This window comes from Punica granatum, chromosome 5 (genome assembly GCF_007655135.1).
Source record: "Punica granatum isolate Tunisia-2019 chromosome 5, ASM765513v2, whole genome shotgun sequence".
NCBI lineage: Eukaryota > Viridiplantae > Streptophyta > Magnoliopsida > Myrtales > Lythraceae > Punica > Punica granatum.
Genome location: NC_045131.1, coordinates 1129701 through 1152384, shown reverse-complemented (window position 1 = coordinate 1152384; position 22684 = coordinate 1129701). Strand labels below are relative to the sequence as shown.

Genomic DNA, 22684 nt, shown 5'->3' with positions numbered 1-22684 from the left:
ATATATGGAATACTTGTCGGGGCATTAAAGTAGGTGCATTGCTTCATGGGTTTCAGTTCTATAAAATTAATCTTGCTTAACAAATTGGTCCTAATTCATCGGGAATTGATGTGACCACATCAAATATAATATAAATAATTTATATTTATGAACCCAAAATATAATAAAGAAGGTGAGAGGTTGCGACTCCTAGTTTAGTAATAAAAAAAGAACTAAAAAAGATGGAAACATGGGTAACACATGAACACAGCGTAATCATATGCATGTTATATAATAAGATCCACAGATACATTAATATTATTCATAAAAAACAGATAACATTAATATTAAATATATGTTTGATATATATGCACGAGAGAATTATTATAAGTCGTTTTATTTTTACCGAACACTTTTAACAACTTCTACAATATATCAAGAAATTACATAAAAGACTACCTAGTCATGCAGGATAAGAAAGCTAACAAATCCAACACCATCAATCATAAAAGCACTTAAAAATTGAGAAATGGATGTGGCGCAATAGCTAACATTCTTACTTAGTAATATAGATATTTCATGTTCGATTCTTATCAGTAAAATTACATGTGCTCATTTATTTATTTTCAATACTTGGTCAAAAGCCTCCTATGGTAACAAAAAAAAAACACCTAAAAATTGGAAAGAGCTTAAATAGAGTTAATTAAAATAGTACATTCTTCTCGTTTATAATGGTGTAAACTCATGCAGCAAATTCCAAGTAAGGCATACCCGCTCGAAAACCGGTAGAAGAGTTCGATGCAAATCTTCTTACAGTATGCTTATCGTTGTTTATCACACTGATTATGGATTGGGAGGACCACCGAATATATACACACGAAGAGCCATTAATGCAACCATATACATTTGCATATACATTATGGAAAGAAAAGCCAAAGCCAAAGCCAAAGCCAATATAGAGACCGGGAAACAGTGTGTGTAATGTATGTATGCGTATACGCGATGCGACTGTTCGGTCGGTTTGGTAGTTTGGCTTCTTACTGCACAGAAGGAAGCTTCACCTGAAAGCCGCCAACTTCGCTTTCCGCTTTTTCCCATCTTTCTCTCTCTAAATGAAGAAACTTTCCTTTTCTTTCTCTCTCTAACTGTTATGGGCTTTGCAGAAGGGGAAGCACACAGACGACGCATTTCCTCTGTTCTCCCTCTCTCTCCCTCTCTCCACATGCAACCACATTGATTGATGGGCAATCTCTGCGCCTGCCTCTCCCCCCGACCCGCGAAGAAGCGGACCCGCCCCGTCAAGCGCCTCTCCAATCCGCCCCACGCCGGCGCCGCCGCCAGCAATCGGTGGTCCAGGGTCCGATCGTCCAGCAAGGACAAGTTCGATGACTCCGCGCTGATCCGGGAGCAGGCCCTCGCCGCCGCGATCCTCTTCCGCCAGCAGCAGCACAACGGCTCCCTCCCGCAATTCGACCGTTCCGCCTCCCTCCGCTACCCTAACTCTACCTCTTTCTCCTCCTCCAAGAGGCAGTCCCTCCCGCGGAGCTCCAGCTCCAGAGCTCGGTCGCTCACCGATCCTCTGCTTCAGCCTCACCAGCTCGTTAACCAGGTCCGTGATGCTTTTAAGTACCCGAACTAATAATTGGATTGATTGCTGAACTACATCCACATTAAAAACCCCAAAGTTCCCACTTTTAGCTTTGCCGTCGTGAGGATGCAATTTCATTTCTTGGAGCTAATGGCCAGTTCTTGCTTCTGAGCTCCATGACATGAAGTCGAACATTTGCTGCATGAGTTGTGTTTAGGATCGAGAAGCTCGAGGAGAAAAGCTACTTCTTTTGGCAGTCCTTTGTGTCTGTTTAAGGAATACTCCTTTGATGATTGAGTTACTGCCTGGTTGATCTTTCTCTGTATTAGCCACTCATAATGGTTTCATTGGCGGTTACCGGTCGAGCCTGAGTTTCTATTCTCGGCGCTGTGTTAATATATCCTTTTCCAGTATGTGAAATGCCATGGGAAGGTCTACTAAGTGTCCATGGATGACATTATAACTGGGCAGTGGATCCCTATGGAGTATTTGAATTCGGTTAGCCAGACATAATCTTTCCTCTGTTCACCCTTGTAGATGGATCTTGATGAACGTTACATGAATGGGTCACGCTGAGGCATTTTGTTTTGGTAGGAATCCTCGAAGTAGTGCTGCTATAGGCTTACTAATGGGACAGAATTATAATTGCATATATGTGAAATAGTGGCCAATAGCGGCACGAATAAATGCCAGCGGAACCCAAATGTTTTGGCTATCATCCTGTGGTTCGGTCTAATATCAAGTGCATGCATCCTTTAGTTTTGCTTAGCGTCTCCGTTTTGAGGATACTTGTGTGATTGTTAGCTCTGATCAGCCAGATATTGAAAATCTCTGTTCTTGCTGGTATTTTGCATGCTGTGATGTGATGTGTTGCTTGCTTTGCCTTCTGACTCAATCTTGTTTTGTGCTTGCCAATATGCTTTATTCCTGAATTTGCGCCTATCAATTAAGAGAAGTATAGTATTTTCTGTCCTGCATGACTCTCCATGTCTCTCCATCCATCTGTTTGCTACAGGATCTGCAGATTGCCGACCTAGAAACCAGCCATTTTGTACTAGTTCATGGAGGTGGCTTTGGTGCTTGGTGTTGGTATAAAACTATAGCACTTCTAGAGGAAGGCGGTTTCAAGGTCACTGCAATAGATTTAACTGGTTCAGGCATCGACTCTTTTGATACAAATGGCATCGCCACTCTTTCTCAGTACGCGAAGCCATTGACAGACTTTCTCGAGAAGCTTGCTGATGGAGAGAAGGTGGTTTCTTTATGCCCTTGCTTCTTTTTTGACTGTCTACACTTGTGATGAAAAACTTCCTCAAATCTTAACCATTTAAAAGCCCACTAAATTCATTCTATTTGGTCTCTTTCTATTTTCTGTTGTGCAGGTTGTTCTGGTGGGACATGATTTTGGGGGTGCTTGCATATCACATGTAATGGAGTTGTTTCCTCATAAAATTGCAAAGTCTGTCTTCGTTGCTGCTGTGATGTTGACGAGTGGGCAAAGTGCTCTCGACTTGTTGAAGCAGGTTTCTTCTGTTCCATGATTATTACGCGATAATTCCCCTGTTTTAATCCACAAATAAACAAAAGGATGCTTTTCTTCCTCTGATACTGAGATACCTTGTGTTATTGCCACTTAATTATTGTCAAAATTTGTATGCATCAGGCTGCCGGTTCGAATGATTTCATACAAGAGGCTCAGATATTTTTGTATGGACATGGGAAGGATCAGCCTCCAACTGCTATCGAACTGGACAGATCATTGCTGAAGGATCTATTATTCAACCAAAGCCCAGCAAAGGTGCTGTTAAGCTTTTATACATATTCAGACCAAACATCTTTAGTTCTTTTCTCGCCAAAACTATTTGCGATAATTGATGCTTATGGAATGCTATTGATATTGGTTGTCTAGGATGTTGCATTAGCATCTGTTTCGATGAGACCCATCCCGTTCCCTCCACTGCTGGAGAAGCTCTCACTCTCGCACCTGAAGCATGGATCAGTAAGACGGTTCTATATTGAGACTCCAGAAGATCACGCCATACCCATCGCAGTTCAAGAAGCAATGATCAGCTCAGGCCCACCAGAGCGCGTGTTCCGCCTCAAAGGTGCCGATCATTCACCCTTCTTTTCCAAGCCTCAGGCCCTTCACAAACTCTTGGTAGAGATCGCAAAGATTCCCTCGGCCTCGTAGTCTTACAAAAGAAGACAAGATGACATAATATCACCCGCCCTAATTGAGTCGGTAATTTGCACCGAGAGATTAGTTTCCTTATAGGTCAATAATATCCGGCCTACCTACCAAGGATCCTCCTAAAATGTTTAGATCCTGTTCAGTCGAGGATCTTATATGCATCAAGATCAGAATCGAAGACATAAAAGTTTTGGTTACATCTTATTAATTTATGTTGTAAGAGATGTCCATATCAAATTCAGGTCTGATGTTCAAAGTACTCTTTGTTTTTTTCTTCTATATGCATTTTTTTGTATCTTGGTTACTATGGCACCAATCTCGTAGAGGATAGAGGAAGAAGGAGAAATAAAGGGATACAAGAAGTCTTATTGATTTATTCATTTCAGTACGACGGAATTTACTACTGTACTATACCTCATTTCTCATTCTTTTTGTGCTTTAGCTCATTTAGGATCCGTTTGATTCATGTAAATTGAGAGGGGAATCGGAATTGAAATGGATCATTCTGATTGTTGATGTTTGTTTGATTGTTGATGTTTGTTTGAGCCAAATCGGAAACTGAATCGATTCCCCCATCCATTTCCTGGGTCCGCCTAGGGAGGAATGAGGAAGGGGAATCAAAAATTAATTTTATTTGTTTTTTTCTTTAATAAAATTTTGCTCAAAAAATTTAATCAAACGTTGAAACGAAATCTAGTAATTGTCAATGGAAAGATTTTTCTAATCAGTAAATATCGTCAACCAAAATATCGCACTTTATTAAGTTTGTTTTACATATTTTGAATAATTACAAAGCAATATTGCGATGCTTTCTGCGAAATTCGACTGAACTTTAGTTCTAATTTTTTTCTTAATATCATGTTATTGAATAAATTTGGTGTATTTTAAGAATTTTTTTATTCTTTATATATGGTATATGAATGATTATTGAGCCGCATGGATACTTGTTAATTATTGACTTGAAGTATTGCAAATAATTATCATATATTAAAATTTGATTCCGATTCCATAGGCAATGAAACAAATAGAAGCAAATGAAATTGAATTCGAATTCCTTATTAAATTAAAAAAAAATGAAAATTTGTCATTCCGTTTCCGACTCCGTCTCATTTCATCTTATTATGTTCCCGTTTCTATACCAGAACCAAACGGGCCCTTAGTTATGTGAAGCTCACCGTCTAATCTAAAGAATTAATCTTATCAATTACTTATTATTTAATACTCCCCCTCCTTGCTTAAAATAATAATAACTTATCAGATAATAGAGTATTTTACTGGTTTTGTTAGTCGGCAACGTCCACAAATCCCTTATTAGCTCACCAAAAAAAAAAACTCGCGTGGATTAGATTAATTTTCGAAGGCTAATATTGTGAAATTAATTAATAGAATAGGGGCAAAAGCTTACGCGACATATTGAAATTATGCTATAATATTATGTGAGATTTTAAGATGGCATAATCGTTTAATTTAAAGTATCAGTCTTACTAATACAACGTGATCTAGTTATTCAATAATAGTTAGGTCTCACTTTTACTGATTCCAAAGATCATTCATCCCATTTCAACATTTCTTTTCAGTTACAAGGGAGATTGAGGAGGTTATTAAAGTGATAGTTTGTCTAAAAATATTTCTTGATTATTGACTTACCGCATGGAATTCGCTGTTATAGTGCCGGATTGAGAGCCATGAGCATTTTATATATGTTCTTGTTTATTAAAATCACAGGATTTTAAAATTTATGAGTTAAATTTGATCTAAAAATAAGATGTGATCGAGCACCAAGGTCGAATAATAATATATGGGCTAGTATGTTAAAAATACAAAATAAGATTTGATCGAGCACCAGCGTCGGGTAAACCAACATAGCGTTTGATACGAAGTTAAGCTTGATTTAATTTAACTCGAGAAGACGAAGGCAAAAGTAGTTAGAAAAAGTATATGAGAGAATTTGAAGAAGAAAATAAAAAAGTAATGATTATGTTGTTGAATTGAGGAAAAAATGTTGAATAGTCGAGATAATTTAATATTAAAAAATAATTTAAATAATATATAAGAAAAAGTACAAGAGATAATTTGAAGAAAAAGATTAAAAAAAGTAATGATTGTGTCATTGAATTAAATGAAAAGTAAAATTAAATTAAGTTAAATAAAATCAAATTTTGAAAACAAATATAGCAATAATTTATATGCTTTTTTCCCTCATAAAATATAATAGATTTGAATTTAACTTGAACCTTTTTTTTTTCTCAGTGTTCACCAAATTTTTTCTTTATGCCATCGTATAATTTTTCCTTAGCAGGAGAAATCAATTTAGGAACAGCCAGAAAATAGCATGATCTCAATGTTGTTTTAATAAAAATAATTCTTTGTATAGATGTTGCATTTTTTTTTTGTTATAGGAGATATCTGCTAGATATCCGACAAATATTTCAATAGGTGTCTATTATATAAGCTACTATATGATAAAATTGCGTTTACTTAGGCAAATCAAATCAAATATTTATATATTAATAAAATCAACTCGAAGCCCAATAAATGACTTTCATTAATGCATTTGAAAACGTAAGAAAAAAAAGATAAATTTTATTCTAAAATTATAAAAATAATATAATTTGAAAATATTGAATAAAAATAATATAGTTTGAAAACATCGAAATACTAACAAAAAAATATAATATCTTTTTTAAATAGAAGTAAGCTAAAATAAATTATTAAAATTATACCAAAAAAGCATATAATATTAATAAATTATATATATGAAAAAAATGGATTGGAAACTTTTAATTTTATTACATTAATATTTACATTTTATATATAAAATTGATGATCACGTTAGAATATTGAAATCAATCATATATAACTTATTATATTTAATATTACGAATGCTTAATTACAATATGAAATACGGCGTATGTATAATTAAAATAAGCTCGTATATAATTATTCCACACAATAGTAGCCGTAGGCCAACATAACCCGTAAACAGTAGCAGAGCACATCAACGAAGTGATCTCAACGGAAGGAAATGGAGAGCATTCTTTTTTTTTTCTTCTTCTTTTTTTATTTTAATGTAAACGCTGGTATTTGAAAGTTCAATAGATCCCGACTAATCCAATTAAGCCGGGTCGGCCCACTAAGGAACAAAACTCTCCCAGCATCAGTTTTCTTTATTGATGCCGAGGAAAGAGAGCGACCTAACAATCCTTATGTTCGTTCCCGTTTATACTATTTCAGTTTTTCGAGGTTCTCTAATTAAATGACTGCTGCATTTTCTGACCTCTGACGGTTCTTTGAAGCACCATTGGATTCCGAGAGAAGATTTTACTGGCGGCCAAGCCTCCATCGGCAGTTTTGGACTAGTCCCTTAGCTTGTCGTATAAAGATGCAGTCGGTACGAATTTACTTGGGCGGCTTTTAAGTTTTACTGGTAGCAGATTTGCCGGATGCGTATTCCGAATTGTTAGCCAATAAGTTATTACATGTTCCTGTCATTATATATCTACAGAAATGGTAGTTAACACGACGAGCATTCTCTCCCGTTTTCCCACAGGAGGCACCATCTCGAATTCCATCCCGGACGAACTCAATAAAAATTTATGGGAAGCTCATAGAAAATAACCTGCTTGAGCTGAGCCGATGACAGTTCCCAAAACACACCACATTGGAACCCCGAGCCAGCCTTCTGTTCCTCAGGCTTCCCATCCACGCATACAGCCACCACTTCAATCAAAATACACGAAGAAACCATGTGATGACTTGTTCGTGCAAGCAACACAGTACTAACTTCTGTGCCAGGTAGTGGAGATCATGACTCCGCTTGCTCTTTTTTTATTCTTTTCTCCATTTGTTTGCTGCAATAGTAGCACTGATTGTTCACTTCAATTGCTTCTCCAGGAATCAGACCGCGGATGCTGTTTCCTGCTGCTGATGTACTTCCAACCCAACAGCAGAATCCAACAGTTCAAACAACAAAACAGCCGAGGCTTTCAAGCCATCATTTGAGTCCTCCATCGACTTTGGGTAAAAAGCACATATTAATCCGTCCTTTCACAGTTCCAATTTCTTACTTTGCGCTCCCTGTATGCTTCACTATGAATAACTTTGTTCTCTCCTTCACTCTCTCAAGATAGAAAGGTGCCGGGCTGCAATCTTCTGCTGGTGTGTTTGCTTCACAGCAGAATCAAAGACATCAAAGAAAAACCCCGCAGATCGTTCCCAACACTGATCTTGATATTCTGTCAAAACCAAGTATGCTTCTGTCCATTTCCTCAATTATATCTTCTAGCTTTGTGACAAACGCAAACACTAGTGTCCCATTTCCGACTCGATGACCCAGTGATGGAACTTCTGCCTTGGAGGCAGGGTAACCCCATCTACAGGTTGTTGTATCCACACATGGTCTTAGCAGTCATGAAGTGGACAGCTCTCGAGACAGGACAGGTTTGCAGAGAGGACCCGAGTCCGGAGAGTTTGCTGTGCAGCTGCACCAGACATATCAAACAACAAACTGCTCGACCATTGTCAATGCTGATCATAATACCCCATCAAGGCCAGATATTGACAACATCTCGTTTCTTGCATTTCTATCCTTTCAGTTTATCTGTATTAATTAGTCAATTATAGATCATGCAATCATCTAACTGGGTTTAACTTAACATATGATTGTGGTTACAAACATAAAAAATGTTAACCTTCTTCTATGATGGTATCCTTTATAATTTATATTACTTAAAAATCCATAAATGTCGAGACATGTGCCAACTTATTCGACTCTCACTAGACGATCTGGCCTGCCGTCATAATCCCATCCACAGGCCACGGCTTTCAAGGTGTGAGAACTACTCCAGATGGTCAGCAGGTCAATAATTTCGTGGGCAAGCCAACTCCAGCCTCACTGCATTCTCAAAAAAACTCCCAAGCATCGTGCACAACAAATATTGCGACTAAAGGATGAGGAGGAGACCTCAAGCGAGCACTCGACAGCATCGAGCAGATGTGATGACTGAAACTTGTGAGAAGGACATTAAAACTGCAGCAGAGACACTGTTGGCCTCCCAGGCACTGCTATGGGACTTACCGGGTTGAAGCATATCCAATCCATGCACGAACGCCAACTCCGGTGGTTGTTATGGGACGACAATTGCTATTAGTTTCAGGTCAAAATATGATCGCCGGTTAAGGAATCGACCACTGGGAGCTTAATATATTTCTAGCAGTGAACTAACTGTTTTTTTGTTAAATTCTTCTGCCATTTGTCTACATATTTTGCAGACGTATTTAGTGGAAAGGATTATAGTCTTTTTTTTTTTCCTGTCTACATGCCCTGTTGGGCTAGGTGTCCGTTTACTTGGGATGTATCAGGTCCATGCTCGTCTATGTATTTTTTAATTTAATTTATCGTATTTAGAACGTTGACCCTGTCATTCACCAAAAAAACAAAACGGCTTTATATAACGATAAACCATTCCAGTTCGTTTCCATATATCTTGTATCAAATTGGGACCATTCCTGGAGATTCAAAACCCAATTGGGTTTCCCGATATTAAAGTTCATACTAAAAAAAGAAATCAACTTTAATTCTTAACTTTTTAAATCGTTTTTTTTAATTCTCATTATAGATCTTTTTCGGTTAAATTTCGTCCTTAACCGTTCACATTTTTTTCACTTTAGTACTACCGTTTATTTTCTTCTGTTAAAAAATCACTTTTCCATCCAAAAATATTTTTAAAATTATAATTTTATTTAATGTATTTTGAAAACTAACAATTTTTTTAGAAAGAGAAGGGATGAAAGAGAGCGATTGGAGCCTCACCAATAACCACCCCTCGCCCGACCAGGTCATCAATGACCCCTAAAGTCACTAGGGGACTCACTAGGAGAGGGGTGGCCATTGAAGGGTCCCCCTACCCCAAGAATCGAGGAATCCCAACCGAAATTGGAATCTTTCGATTCTTGGGGGTGGGGGCCCACCATCGGTCACCCTTCTTCCATTAGGATCGTCAGTGATCCCAGAGTTCATCGGTGACCTCATCAGAGTAGGGGTTTCAGTCAGTGAGGCCCTTTCTCCCAAGAATTGGTGGGTTTAAGGGTTATGCTGGTGACAACTCATCTCCTAGCAATTTCATCAGCGACTCTATTGGTCGCCAACAACCTCGACGGGGAGGGGTGGCCGCCGACGAGGCCCCGACTGCTCCCCTCCCCCTCTTCCTTTCCTTCTATATAATCTTCTCCCTTTATTTTTTTAAAATTTTGCGAATTTTTAAAAAAAAATATTATTTAGTGGAAAATGGATCTTTTGACAGAAAAGTGGACGGGAGGACTACAGTGCAACATTAAGGACAAAGTTAACAGAAAAAAATTAGGATAAAAATGAAAAAAAAAAGATAAAATTAAGGATTAAAATTGGTTTTTTTCCCTATTATATGCATTGTTATCAGAACCGGACCGGACCGGCCGGTTCGACCGGTCGGACCGGGAACCGGCACCAAGTCCGGTCCGGTTCGCCTAAAAACCGAAATAGCAGCTTTGAACCGCCGGACCCATTGAACCGGCCGGTTTTAAGCAAAATTTCATTAAACCGGCCGGTTCTATGGGTTTTTATGGGTTTCCTATTTAATGTAAAAATTGGTTGGTTGTGTAAGGATTTGAACTCATGACCTCTTGCTTTTCATATTAGCATACTACCAACCAAGCCACCACCACTTTTTTGTTCTTTTAACTCTACTTTTAAGTACTTATTAAAATAAAATATTTATTTTGAAGTAAGAAATATTAAATATAGATACTTTCTTATACTATTGTTATATTTCTTTAAAATCATCATACTTTTATCTTAATTATCATAATTTTTTTAATAATATGAATATTTATTTTATTTTAAATAAACGAGCGGTCCGACCCATCGAACCCCCGGTTGGACCCATAAACCCATGACCCCGTACCCCTTCCGGTTCATCATCCGGTCCGGTTATGATAACACTGATTATATGTACATACATATACATTAGGGAAAGATGAATAAGCGGCTAATAGACGGCAAGTTAACGACCGTCAAGGCGACACCCACCCTATCTATCGTATTGACACAGTGGAGCTAGGGTTTTTCGCACGCACTCTCCCTGCTCGACTGCAACCCCTAAACTCCGAAGAGGGAACCCAATTTTGGAGATTGTAGGGCTTGCAGAGAGCGGAATCATCTCCATCATGGCGACCGTCGTACAAACCTCCGAGGAAGATCCCCAGCTGTCCGTCGTGCGCTTCACCTCCGAGCTCGCCTGGGCCGATGCCGGTCCGGAGGTACGCCTTTTCACCTCTTTCCCCGTGATGCGTTGGTACTGGATTCATATGATTCGATTTTTATGATCCCCGGCACTGGAAATTCGGGAAAGTTGAGTCCTTTGAAGTACCTCTTGATTGTTAGAGGAGATAAGCTTAGGGCTGTTCTGATGACCTAATATGATTTGGTTGAACATGTTGGTATGATTTGATTTTTACCAATTGAGATTGCTTGGGGATCTGTCTTTGGATGGGGTTGAAATGTGAGAGAATCTGTAAAAAAAAAAGCTGCTTTTTTTTTTTTTTTTGGTTGATGGTTTCGTTGTGGCAATTCAGGCTGCGGAGCCCCAGGTCGAGAGATTGTGTGTAGAGGCTCAGGAATGTATGGTGGCAGGCAGGTGGTTGGATTTGGTCTCGCTGATGCTCACATCAGCTGACTTGATATTCTCGAAGGTATCTGAGAAAGGTGATGGATCTTTCCTCTCCCAAATCATTACATGGAAGAGGCATGTGTGTAAAATATCGATCTTGACCTCCTCTTTTACGTAATGATAGATGAAGTCCAATCTTAAGGCTAACCCTATGAACGGATTGACCGGCAAAGTAGTATCTATTTTCCTAATCGCTAAACTCTCGCTTCTAAGCTCGTTTTCTTGTTTGTACTCTAGATCTCGAGTGCATTTTCACCGTCATCTGCAATGTCGTCACCAAATCTGAAAACGCAGATGAAATGCTTGAGATGGCAAAACTTATATCTGCAAAGGTTGCTCAACAACCAAATGACAAACCCACGCTCCGCTTGAAGATGTAACCTTGTGTAACTAGTTTCAGGTTTGATTTGGGATTATTATAAACTTTGTGGTATGTGCTCACTTATCTTCACTCTTCTTGCCAGCTTATTCAATCTATACAACCTCTTGACCATTCCATATGGCCGGTTTCGTGTGTACCTGCAAGCCTTAAATTTGGCAGTTAATGGAAAAGTGGTTGATCACATTGCACCCTCTTTGAAGAAGATTGATAGTTTCTTGAAAGAGTGGAATCTTGACGTCAATGATCAGCGAGAATTTTTCCTTGCCATGTCGAATGTGGCAAAAGAAAATAAAGGGTATGAAATCTGTGAGTTCCCTAGAATAGCACATCCCAATAACCTTAGTTGTCGTATGCTGGTTATTTCAATTACCAAATCTATCTGGGATCGACTGCCCTGTTCTGTCTTTGCAGCTCAGCAAAAGATTCTTTCAAGTTCTTGACCAAATACTTGGCCACCTTTTCTGGTGAGGAAGCACATGCAATGAGTGAGGCCAAGGAGGAGGCTGTGAGAGCAGTCGTGGAATTCCTGAAGGCCCCTAATGTATTCCAGGTGTGATGAAGTTTGCCAGTTTATCCCCCTAGTATTTGTACAGTGTGATCTGAGTTTCCTCCTTTTTTTTTTAGCCTTCTTGTGTTGAGTGTTTGTTCAATTGTTCGGTCTCAATCGATTCTTTGATGAATTACTTCCCTATTGACAGTGCGACCTGCTGGATATGCCTGCTGTTGGACAACTAGAAAATGATTCACAGTATTCCTTAGTGTATCAGCTCTTGAAGATCTTCCTGACTCAGCGGCTGGATGCCTACCTAGAATTTCAAGCTGCAAACTCTAGCTTGTTGAAAGACTTTGGTATCTCCCTTTCCCCCATACCCTAGGCCCCAGCTTCATTCTTTCAGCACTCTAGGCAAGGCTGAATCTTGGATTGCTTGTTATTCTGTAGGGCTTGTCCCTGAGGACTGTGTTACCAAAATGCGGCTTATGTCTTTAGTGGATCTCAGTTCAAATGCGTCTGGCCAGATTCCGTATGCTGTCATTAGGGACACTCTTCAGGTAAACCATCATTATTTTATAGCCCCTGCTGATACGCCTCCTGCACGATGCAGTTTAAGTGTTTTGGATTCCTGCAGATTAATGATGATGAGGTGGAATATTGGGTAGTTAAAGCAATATCTGCCAAGTTATTGGACAGTAAAATGGACCAAATGAATGAAGTCGTCATAGTGAGGTGAGTGTCTCGGCTTCTACTTTTGTTTGAATGGACAACAGTTATTACTCGTCCTTATATTATTGTCTGATGGCCATTCAATGTTACAGCCGCTGCAGTGAGCGAGTGTTTGGACATCGCCAGTGGGAATTGCTCCGATCAAAGCTAGCAACATGGAGGGTATATTTCTTTATCTTCTTTTAAAGTCCTTTTCTTGGATATTCTCAAGCAAGGTAAGCTATCTTTGGAAGTAACTTTTCTGATGCCCCCTTTTTATGTGCCCAGGAAAATGTTGCGAGTGTCATCAACACCATCCAAGCTAACAAGATAACTGAGGATGTTACCCAGGCAACACAGGGACTGATGATTCGTTGAGGGTTTTTCTTATTGCACCAGCACGAGGAGTTTCTCATGCTGGTCTGGGATGAATTTCTGTAATTTTGACTCCTTTTATTTTTCTTTGGCTGGAAATCGGAGTTTTCCGGGAGTATTGTCACCTGTTACAATCAATGTAGTTACATTTTCAATTTTGGCCTTGTATTTACAAGTACTTTCAATTTAGTGGTTTAGGGTTCGATAAACTCGGAATACCCATTGTTTGGTCAATATTATTAATTGAGTGAGAAGAACGTTGAAGGAGCATTTTTGCGTCGTGCAGGCTCTAATCATAGATGGATATTTTCTTTTGTTGACACAGTAATGCCATTCTCCCCAAATAGGAATACCGTTCTATTACATGCTCACACGGAATATGACTGAAGGAAGTTGCATAGAACAGAGAACTACCCTTAAGATTTATGTGAGTTCTCGCCGATATCATGCTGAGAATGTCAATTATCGTTTTGGTGTTTATGCTATAATCCATTAGAAGGTACAGTCGACCTGAATCTTCGTGAATCGGTATATAGTGAAGTACCAACCCTGCCAAGACTACGGTCTCATACCAGTTCACTGAAGCAAACTGCGGTCTTATCCTAGTCCTATACTGATGCGGCTGGTATATATAAAGTTCATCACTGAACACGTGATTGTGGTCAAGACTCAAGTGATACCCTCGGCCCTTCTTGAAGTTGCCTCTGAACGAGTGCTGTGTAAATGCCGTCTCTGCAGAGAAGTTCTTCATGAGTCCCGATCTCTACTATCTGTCCATCAGATATTACTGCTACGCTGTCTGCAGTTCTCACGGTTGAGAGCCTATGAGCTATTACAAGCACTGTCCTTCCCTTCATGAGAGAATCCATTGCATCCTATAGAACACCAGAATCGACAAAAAGTAGGATTCAAGAGCCTTTAACGCAAGCAAACTCGAGATACTCATCATTCAATCTTGGAAGATTTCTGTCTCATCTAACCTGGACTAAGTATTCACTTTCGGCATCAAGGGCGCTCGTGGCTTCGTCCAGTAGCAAGACTCTCGGGTCCATCAAGAGTGCTCTTGCAATCGCAATCCTCTGTTTCTGTCCTCCTGACAACCTCAGCCCACGCTCTCCGACCACCGTCTGGTATTTCTCTGGGAAATTCTCTATGAAATCATGGGCATTTGCCATTCTCTGCAGCATTGTTTACTTCATCTTTTAAGACACATAAACCGAAAGATTGAGAGGAAGTGCAAGTTCTGATGTAAACAGAGTGCAGAGTTCTCTTCGCAACTTACTGCTACGTTTTCAACCTCCGAGATGGCAGCTCTGCCACTCAACCCATATGCAATGTTCTCTTCGATAGAGCAGTTGAATAGAACAGGCTCCTGACTCACTATGCTTATCTGGATCAAGCCGGAAACATTGAGACTCTTACGGTCAATCAAAATCCAGCCTCTCCAGACTAAGAAATACTTATTAAAGTGACCAAACATTACCTTTCTGTGAAGATATTCATGCGATATTTCCACCAGAGGAACCCCATTAAGTAGTATTTTTCCTTTTAGAGGATCATAAAACCGTTCAATCAGGTTTGCTATAGTAGTCTGCACAGGAGGCAACGCTCAAAAAAGTAAACACATGAGGCAGAAGACACAGCAATTAATCTACTGAGGCAGGAGTACACCAGGGACGACAAGATATAATATTACTTTTCCGCCACCGCTTGGACCAACGAGGGCAATCTTCGAGCCAGGACTCATTTTCAACGATATTCCCTGAAGAAAAAGAGATTTTTGTTGTGCTAAGTGGAAGTATCTGTTATTGAAGTAGAGAAGTATTGCGCAAAGATATTCCCACTGCCAGTACCTTGAGAACCATATGGCTCGGTCGAGAAGGATATGCAAACCAAACATCATCCAATTCCACATCTCCACCAGGATTTCTGCTAGGAGAAGGAATTATACATTAATTTCACCCAATATTTTCTACTGCTAAACATATAGAGATGGCGAGAGATAAAGACTCCAACCCCTCAGGACATTTATCTCCAGATTTTTCCATGGTGGAGACACGATCAAGAAGCTGGAAGACTCTCCTACTTGCACCTGCAGCTTTCATGGCAGTTGTATATAGTCCTGACAACGAGGAGACCGATGACCCAACTGCAGGAAAATAAAAAAGGATCAAGAGTAAGATTAAACACCATAAGGCTTAAAGTGATAATGAAAAATTCAGTCATAACTCAGTCCCTTCCTAAGAAGCATAGTTTCCAACAATCATAACATTTTCACAGATCTATTTCAAGAGACTGATTGGAGAGTTCCAGAAATTCGAGCGCCTAAAGGAAGTTGACTGGACATACCAGTGAGACTGTAAAGAATGAAGGATGTGAGGCATCCTGCAGTCATTGAGCCTGTTATGGTTAGATATGCTCCATATATCACCACCACAATAACAGATAAAGTCGATGCTGCATTAAGTCCTCCGAAAAATAGACCAATTACTCTCTGCATCATAAAAAGGATACTACTAAGTAAATTTTAGTGAGAGCGAGTGAGAACGGGAGGGAGCTATATGAAGGAGCTTACAGCTTGTCTAAGTCCAAGCTTTAATGTCTCATCAACCTTCTCCGAGTAATTTGCTATTGCGTAACTTTCTTGAGCAAAGGATCTGACTGTTCGGATTGCCCCAAAAGATTCCTGAAAATCAGTTCTCTCACGACATTACTTTCTCAGATATAAGATTGAGCATAAAAGTTTCACCGGTATTTGATAGACAAACCTCAGCAATTGAAGCAGCAACTGCAGCTGCTGCTTGAGTTGCATGGGAGAGTTCACGAAGATATCGTCCAAATTTTCGCACAGCCACTGAAATGACTGGAACTACTGCTAAAGCCAGCACTGAGCAGAAGAGAGACAGTATGAGAAAAATCTTCCTTGTGCATAGCTAGCAAAAGAAATTTGAATGGAAAAGAGAAAAAGGAAAACAAAACTTGAGGAAACATCTGACATGTTAATTTCCATGATGATGAGAACATGAAGCCGACTCCAATAAATGAAGTGGTTAAGTTCCGGAGTGCCTCAGAGAGATTGGTGGTTGCAGCATTCTTTATGACTTGGGTGTCTTCTGATAGCCTGCTAAGGAGTTCACCGGTTCGGGTAACATCATAGAAGGCTATTTCCTGTGAAAAAAAGTTGAAGGAATGATTCCAGACTTAATGAGATTCTGAAACAAACACTAGTAATCAGTAACAGAAGGAAGATAAAGATTTAGTCCCAAGACATTATTTGATCAGCTCCTGCAGTCATAGACACCTTCAAAGCTGCTCCTGCCTATTGACAGTATTAAACTTATATACCATTATATTGGAAACGGTTTTCACCTGATTAATAAGGTGACTGAATAAGTCCTTCCTCAAACGAGCAACGACCCTCTCACTAGCTGAAGTAAATAGCCATGCTCGAAGTGCAGTGCAGAGAGATCTGAGAACATATGAAGTTAAATTAATCTCTGCTTTTGCCTCGAAACAGCTAAATGAGGATATCATATGTATAACCCAGCAGAAAATTTACCAGTTAGCACCATTAGCTAAATAACAAACTATCACAAATTGAAAGAACTATTTTGGACATAAATATAAATGGCAACATTGGACATACCCGATAATGACGATAAGCACAATTTCCAGTATGGTGTTCTTGACAGCATTTAAAGCTTCAATTTGCTCTGCAGGAGTCCTTGTGTCTCGTGATACAATGTCTATTATCACTCCTCCAAATTTTGGCTGCAAGGTGAAACTTCCAATCCTTTCAGTTTCACTAATACAAAGGCCTCAAGAAGAGAGGAACACAGTGGCTAGCGGAAAGCTTGTAAGCATTCAGTAATACGTTCAAAAGATTGGTATCAACTGCCATCAGGCAGATCAAAAGGAGTATACAGAGGACGGATGAATATCGCCTTACTATCAGAAGGCTTGACGTTGATGCTACTAGCAGTGCGATGGTACCAATAATAAGCTTCCCCGCATCAGGTTTTGCCTGCAACGCACAAATACGAGTAAAATATTGGTAATGCTCGTACTTATCAAAGATGCAACTTCCATTCTCCAACTTACCAGAGAAAATACTCTGCAAAATCCAACATTTGCTGCCTGAGAGAGAAATCAGAATAAAAAGGAACCACCAAAGCAGTATGTGAGAGTGCTAGAGAAGGAACAACGTATGAATCAAATGACAAACGTGGCCATCACCTCCACAGCATCCCCAATCTCGAGGTCTGATCGAGGGCCCTCAACTGGCTGATCTTCCTTCGTCTTCTTCCGCGCCTACAAGCGTGAAAATAATTTAAGACTGGAAATGAAGTAGAAACCCCACCCCCACCACCACCCCCCCCCCCCCCCCCCCCCCCCCCCCCCCCCCCCCCCCCCGGGCCCCTTTTCTTTCCTTCTGGCTTAATACACGCAACAGACATCAAGAAGCTTATACTAAACAACATGAGCTTCACATTTGAAATTAACCTTAATTGAAACGAAACATAGACTGAAAGATCAATCAAGAAACAATCAACCAGAGAGAGAAGGGGTGCTGAGAGAAAGAGAGATAGAGAGAGACATACATCCTTGTTCAAGAGAGACACTCTCTCACCCCCAGCACTCATGATGGACCCAGAGGTCCAATCCGCATGCTGCTTCTTCCCCATTCGCCAAAGAAAATCCCCCCGTCTCCCACCCCCAGCAAAGTTGAGATCTTGTCGTCGGCTGTCGACCCTGTGACTAACAGAAACTCCACCGAGCTGTCTCTCAACAGGTGTAAAGCCGTCCACCCGTCGACCAATAATCACAACAATCGATAATCAAATTAAGAGCCCCAGCAAGACCATCGCCAGGAAACAGCAGACAAGCTATGATTTTGTCCTCTGGACTTGGGAATCAAGAAAAGGCAAGAACTAGAATAGGTATCATTTCAAGAATCTTGTCTGGATTCTCATCCTCGCCTTCCTCTGCTTTTGTTTGGGTTTGGAAACCAACAGATACAAATCGGACCAATGTACTCCTACGGTCCTACGCCACTCCACTGCGTCAAAAGAGCAGCGTCATCATAACAACGATAAACTAGAAAACAGGTATTGACGTAAAGATTGGAGTTTTTCTTATTATTCAAATTCTCATTCTCTTGGTTGGATCACATCTATTTCCGTGAAGTTTACTCCATGGATGATTCCTGCGTAAAGTTTGGATTTTTCTTATTATTCAATTGTCCTTCTTGGAGCTGGAAGGCACTCCTCTGTTTCCTAGAAGTTTACTCCGGGCATTGTTGCATACATCACCATGATGAAAAATCCATGGCTTTGCTTGCTAGCACTTATAGTCCCATCATTAATTGCCCCAAAAATCAAAGATCATGTGCTGTACACTTGACTGGCACCGAGGGATGCCTTTCTACTTGTAAACCCCTTTGACCTTGCTAAATTGTTAGAAGTTTGCAAATCTCGTTAGACGGTTAACATTGTTTTTGTCCCTGCCCTGTTCGTATTTTATTCCCGATGTCCAAGGCATTGTTGCGACCGTGCTGGAGTCAATGTCCCCATTTCAAATACAAAGGGAATGGCCGCATCGCTATGCCGAAGTCTTGTTCAAGAACCGTAGTTTTGTGACATCCTGTGTATAACAAGCTGAAGTAGAAAAACCATTTCTTTTGTTGGTCTCTTGGGGTATATGTATATTCACAATCAGTCTCTTTCACACGGATATATAAAACTGATGATTAAGATTCCCCTCCCCGGACATGCAAACAGAGGCAGGGACACTACGTTAATACGACACAACACGAGTCCAAATCCAATCAAGTGGCTGGTAATATATATATATATATATATATAATGGAATTTGTCCTCTCTATAAAGAAAGAGCAATTAACGCATGAATCATGATGAGGAACTTAACCCCACTATTGATTACTTTAGTTTCCCTTAATTTATTTATTTATTTGCTTTAACTGCATGATATATCTTTATATATTCTCATCCATGAAAGGTTGTCGAAGGTGCCAATACAATACTGTAAGATTCAGAGCCATACAGGTTCTTTTTTTATGGGTGAGAGCCATATAGGTTCATACCTAATCCTAAAAACATCGAAGATAAAGAACTTCTTGCCTGAACTTTTTCTGTTCTTTTGTATTGCACACTTTTATCTGGATCCGTCCCCATTAATCTTCGGTTATCGAGTTCGCGCTTCTGATTCTGAAGGTGCTCTGATATGCATTAATAGGACACTAAAGCGATACATGACTAAGGTCTTAATCCGGTTGTAGTTCGATTAGAATAGTGGGTATTGCACTGTCGAGATTTTCTAGGAATGCTTAAAACCAATGTGTATATCAGAATATTTTTCATTAACAACCGATAAACTTCTTGTAAAATTCCAGATGTCTGGGCTTGTTCTGAATGAAGAGAGAGAGAGAGAGAAGAAGATGAGCATTATACTTAATTGGATTTATTCAGACCCCCCCGATCCACCAACCAGCTGGCAAGAAACTTTAGGCTACCGTGGTCTAGCGTCGGCTGCTGCAACTTTAGTAAAATTAAGTGAAATAATGTAAAAAAATTCTTTCGAAACCAGCCTAAATGTCACAATCTGTCTAGTTCAGACGCAATTGACATGCATGTGCTTGAGCAGTTGGAGTACAGTGACTTACCCTAGTACCTCTTGCAACTTTTTTGATGCATCACTTTTTCCTCTATTGCTTTTGACTATTCTCCTGCTTTCAGTTTAGAGTGAAAGAGATCGCCATTTGAGGAGAAAAGAAATTAATGTATTTTGCTAGAAATGTAGGGCTTGTTTGGGTCGTGGATAAAATTTTAGAATTACAATTTTAATTTAATTTTACTCATAATAAAATAAAATAATTCATACAAATTCAAAGAGTGGGTCTCATTTATATCATTTTTTTCACAACAAAACAAAATAAATCATACAAAGTCAAAGGGTGAGTTTTATTTATACCACTCTTTTTCAAAATTAAAATCTAATTTTAAAATTTTACTATGAAACCAAACGCAACAATAATCTTTAGGTTTGGATTTGAGGACAACTACTTTCATGAACTATATTAAGTCTTTGATAATGCCAGACTGATAAAGTCAGCGTTTATGCCGGTGGTTTAGTTCGTCAAATAGTTTGTCAGATAGGCTCACAATTGAACACGAGATTGCGTAACGAGGACGGTAAGCTGCTGCCTTTCCCACCCTTTTATTAGAGAAAGAGAGAAAAAGAGAATAAATTTAAGACGATGAAGAAGAAATCTCGTGAAGTTTTTTTTTGTCCCTCCCTTTTAACAGGATTCGAGGAGATCACGACATCTTTCTTCATTCAACAGCGCGATGTCTTGTACCGCGCTTAATCACTCGCGGGAACTTATGGTGAGCTCCAAATAACTTTATATATATATATATATATATATATTTATTGAACATGGAACTTGTCTATGGCCGTGTGACAAGTCACCATTGCGGTACCGCCGCAGAACGCGGCTTTGTCACACGGTCATACCTTGTGACTGTTGGGTTATTGTTCATGCAACCAATCCAGTTGATAAATAAATAATCTATCAGTGAGTGGTGGGGGATGATATCGGCATCTCGCTCAACGTCAGGCTGTGCATAGGCTATGAGCTGGTGACCGTATGATCCGACTGCGGCAAGAGGCAATGGTCGAGTTGACGTGATGGCGATGATGGTGCTCTGCTCTTTCATTGATGTGTCTCGAGGCGCGATTATTCGAAAGATAGATGAGTTGGAAAGGGGCGAATTCAAGATTTTCGTTCATGGGGCAAAAATATTACTTGATATAAATAGTACATAAATTTTTTTTAGGGGGGTAAAGTGCAAATTTTATATAGAAAAATTCATAAATTAACATACTTTTGGGACAAAATTATAAAAAAGCCAAAGTTTATGGGGGCAATTGCCCCCAATATTACATTGGCTCCGCCCCTGGTTGGAATGATCAAATGACATGCAAATTAATTAATATTGGACTATAACAGTATGTGTGCGCGCCAATTGTGATCCTCATGCCTGATAATCAACGTTACAACACAGAGCAAGGTAAAAGCCAAACACGAGAAGTTATACACACATAAATGCCATCATTAAGGGTATATATGTATATATTTGTATGTGTGTGCGAGAGAGAGAGAGAGTGGAAAAGGGATCATTAATGGCATTCCCAATTAGTCAGATCACGTGATTGAGCTTTAAGGTTACAATCAGTAATACAATATAAAATTTTATGTGTAACGGTTATATATAACGAAATTTACATGGTAAATTTCACTGTCCTACAGCAGCTGCTGTGACCAACGATGTCAAACACAGATATATATACATACTAGAAAAAGAAATCCACGCGATGCTGCGAAGTAATTTATGAAAAAAATATTAATATTTCAAATTCAAATTATGATCATATAAGTTTCAAATTTAATGTGACTTTGTTAAGTTTTTTATATCTTCTAATTTGTAGTATAATGTTAACTAATATTTCTCAACGTCTCTAAATAAATATAAGAACTGTATCATATCATTTTAGGATAAAATTATGTTGAATTAATTAAATATTTTTCTTTCAAAACTGGATAGAAATTAAAAGTTAAATAATAAAAAGTAATATCAAGATACGAACTTAAGGAAAACATGGACTACCCATAAAAAAAAAACTGAGAAAGGAAAACACGGACTCGTGTAGCATTTACCTCAATGCTTATCATGCTCAGCTAATACTGTGGATTTGTTGCTTATCGAAAAAAAATGTGGATTTATTTATAAGATGATTTTGTCTTTTGCTATGTCGAATTTTAACCTTTATTTATGTAATTTGAATTAAATTTATTAAATACAAATATTCATTTTTTCGAGTAATTATACTGTAACCAAATCATTTTCATTTCAGAGAGTTGTTTTATTCTCTTTAGTATTGTAAATTTACAATGTCATGTTACAATATTCTCTTGATGATTATTAGAGTAAGAATCAAATAAAAGAATTTGATCAAAAAATAAACAAAATAATCATGTGTCCAAAATTGGTTGCAAAAAATTATCAAAAAGAAAAAAAAAAGATTGATTGCAAAAGGTTCCTATTTTCTTTTTATTGTGAAATGAAGAGAGAATGGAATTTTTAAATATTTTTATAGAAATGATCCATTGAGTGACATATAACTAAAGGGAAACTCTACTTTGGCTTCATACTAGAAAAAGAAATCACGCCATACTGCA

General features: G+C 38.9%; 3 protein-coding genes and 1 long non-coding RNA gene across 4 annotated transcripts; 3 read left to right on the top strand and 1 right to left on the bottom strand.

The window, feature by feature from the left end:
* The first annotated feature begins 1058 nt into the window (after nucleotides 1–1058).
* Nucleotides 1059–4149, top strand: LOC116208815 (putative methylesterase 11, chloroplastic). The gene is made up of 5 exons (XM_031542376.1): nucleotides 1059–1588; nucleotides 2583–2819; nucleotides 2950–3090; nucleotides 3231–3365; nucleotides 3477–4149. Exons 1-5 carry the CDS (start codon nucleotides 1220–1222, stop codon nucleotides 3756–3758), a joined length of 1164 nt encoding a protein of 387 aa, XP_031398236.1. The 5' UTR covers nucleotides 1059–1219; the 3' UTR covers nucleotides 3759–4149.
* A 6663-nt stretch (nucleotides 4150–10812) lies between these two features.
* Nucleotides 10813–13631, top strand: LOC116207742 (eukaryotic translation initiation factor 3 subunit M-like). The gene is made up of 10 exons (XM_031540826.1): nucleotides 10813–11054; nucleotides 11370–11499; nucleotides 11702–11840; nucleotides 11929–12141; nucleotides 12258–12396; nucleotides 12545–12695; nucleotides 12787–12896; nucleotides 12974–13071; nucleotides 13161–13230; nucleotides 13336–13631. Exons 1-10 carry the CDS (start codon nucleotides 10962–10964, stop codon nucleotides 13423–13425), a joined length of 1233 nt encoding a protein of 410 aa, XP_031396686.1. The 5' UTR covers nucleotides 10813–10961; the 3' UTR covers nucleotides 13426–13631.
* A 184-nt stretch (nucleotides 13632–13815) lies between these two features.
* LOC116207741 (ABC transporter B family member 27-like) lies at nucleotides 13816–18563 on the bottom strand. Its single transcript, XM_031540824.1, has 17 exons — nucleotides 18024–18563; nucleotides 17659–17733; nucleotides 17524–17559; nucleotides 17372–17446; nucleotides 17069–17193; nucleotides 16792–16891; nucleotides 16419–16590; nucleotides 16191–16309; nucleotides 15998–16108; nucleotides 15772–15916; nucleotides 15439–15571; nucleotides 15276–15351; nucleotides 15119–15184; nucleotides 14906–15013; nucleotides 14705–14812; nucleotides 14403–14600; nucleotides 13816–14297 (listed from the first exon to the last, which is right to left on the bottom strand). The coding sequence occupies exons 1-17, from the start codon at nucleotides 18105–18107 to the stop codon at nucleotides 14085–14087; spliced, it is 1944 nt and encodes a 647-aa protein (XP_031396684.1). The 5' UTR covers nucleotides 18108–18563; the 3' UTR covers nucleotides 13816–14084.
* Nucleotides 18564–19001: 438 nt separating this feature from the next.
* On the top strand, nucleotides 19002–21280 carry LOC116207743. The gene is made up of 2 exons (XR_004156972.1): nucleotides 19002–20828; nucleotides 21021–21280. It is a non-coding gene; the product is annotated as an uncharacterized LOC116207743 (long non-coding RNA).
* Nucleotides 21281–22684: the final 1404 nt, after the last annotated feature.

What these genes read in the sequence shown, in the direction of transcription:
- LOC116208815 (XM_031542376.1), top strand. Translation starts at nt 1,220, where the DNA reads ATGGGCAATCTCTGCGCCTGCCTCTCCCCCCGACCCGCGAAGAAGCGG. An exon ending in CTCACCAGCTCGTTAACCAG is followed by an intron (nt 1,589 to 2,582) that starts GTCCGTGATGCT and finishes TGTTTGCTACAG; the next exon opens with GATCTGCAGATTGCCGACCT. An exon ending in CTCTCGACTTGTTGAAGCAG is followed by an intron (nt 3,091 to 3,230) that starts GTTTCTTCTGTT and finishes TGTATGCATCAG; the next exon opens with GCTGCCGGTTCGAATGATTT.
- LOC116207741 (XM_031540824.1), bottom strand. Translation starts at nt 18,107, where the DNA reads ATGGGGAAGAAGCAGCATGCGGATTGGACCTCTGGGTCCATCATGAGT. An exon ending in AGATTGGGGATGCTGTGGAG is followed by an intron (nt 17,560 to 17,658) that starts GTGATGGCCACG and finishes TTTCTCTCTCAG; the next exon opens with GCAGCAAATGTTGGATTTTG. An exon ending in GGAGATAAATGTCCTGAGGG is followed by an intron (nt 15,352 to 15,438) that starts GTTGGAGTCTTT and finishes TTCTCCTAGCAG; the next exon opens with AAATCCTGGTGGAGATGTGG.
- LOC116207742 (XM_031540826.1), top strand. Translation starts at nt 10,962, where the DNA reads ATGGCGACCGTCGTACAAACCTCCGAGGAAGATCCCCAGCTGTCCGTC. An exon ending in CTCGAAGGTATCTGAGAAAG is followed by an intron (nt 11,500 to 11,701) that starts GTGATGGATCTT and finishes TTTGTACTCTAG; the next exon opens with ATCTCGAGTGCATTTTCACC. An exon ending in AATGAAGTCGTCATAGTGAG is followed by an intron (nt 13,072 to 13,160) that starts GTGAGTGTCTCG and finishes TCAATGTTACAG; the next exon opens with CCGCTGCAGTGAGCGAGTGT.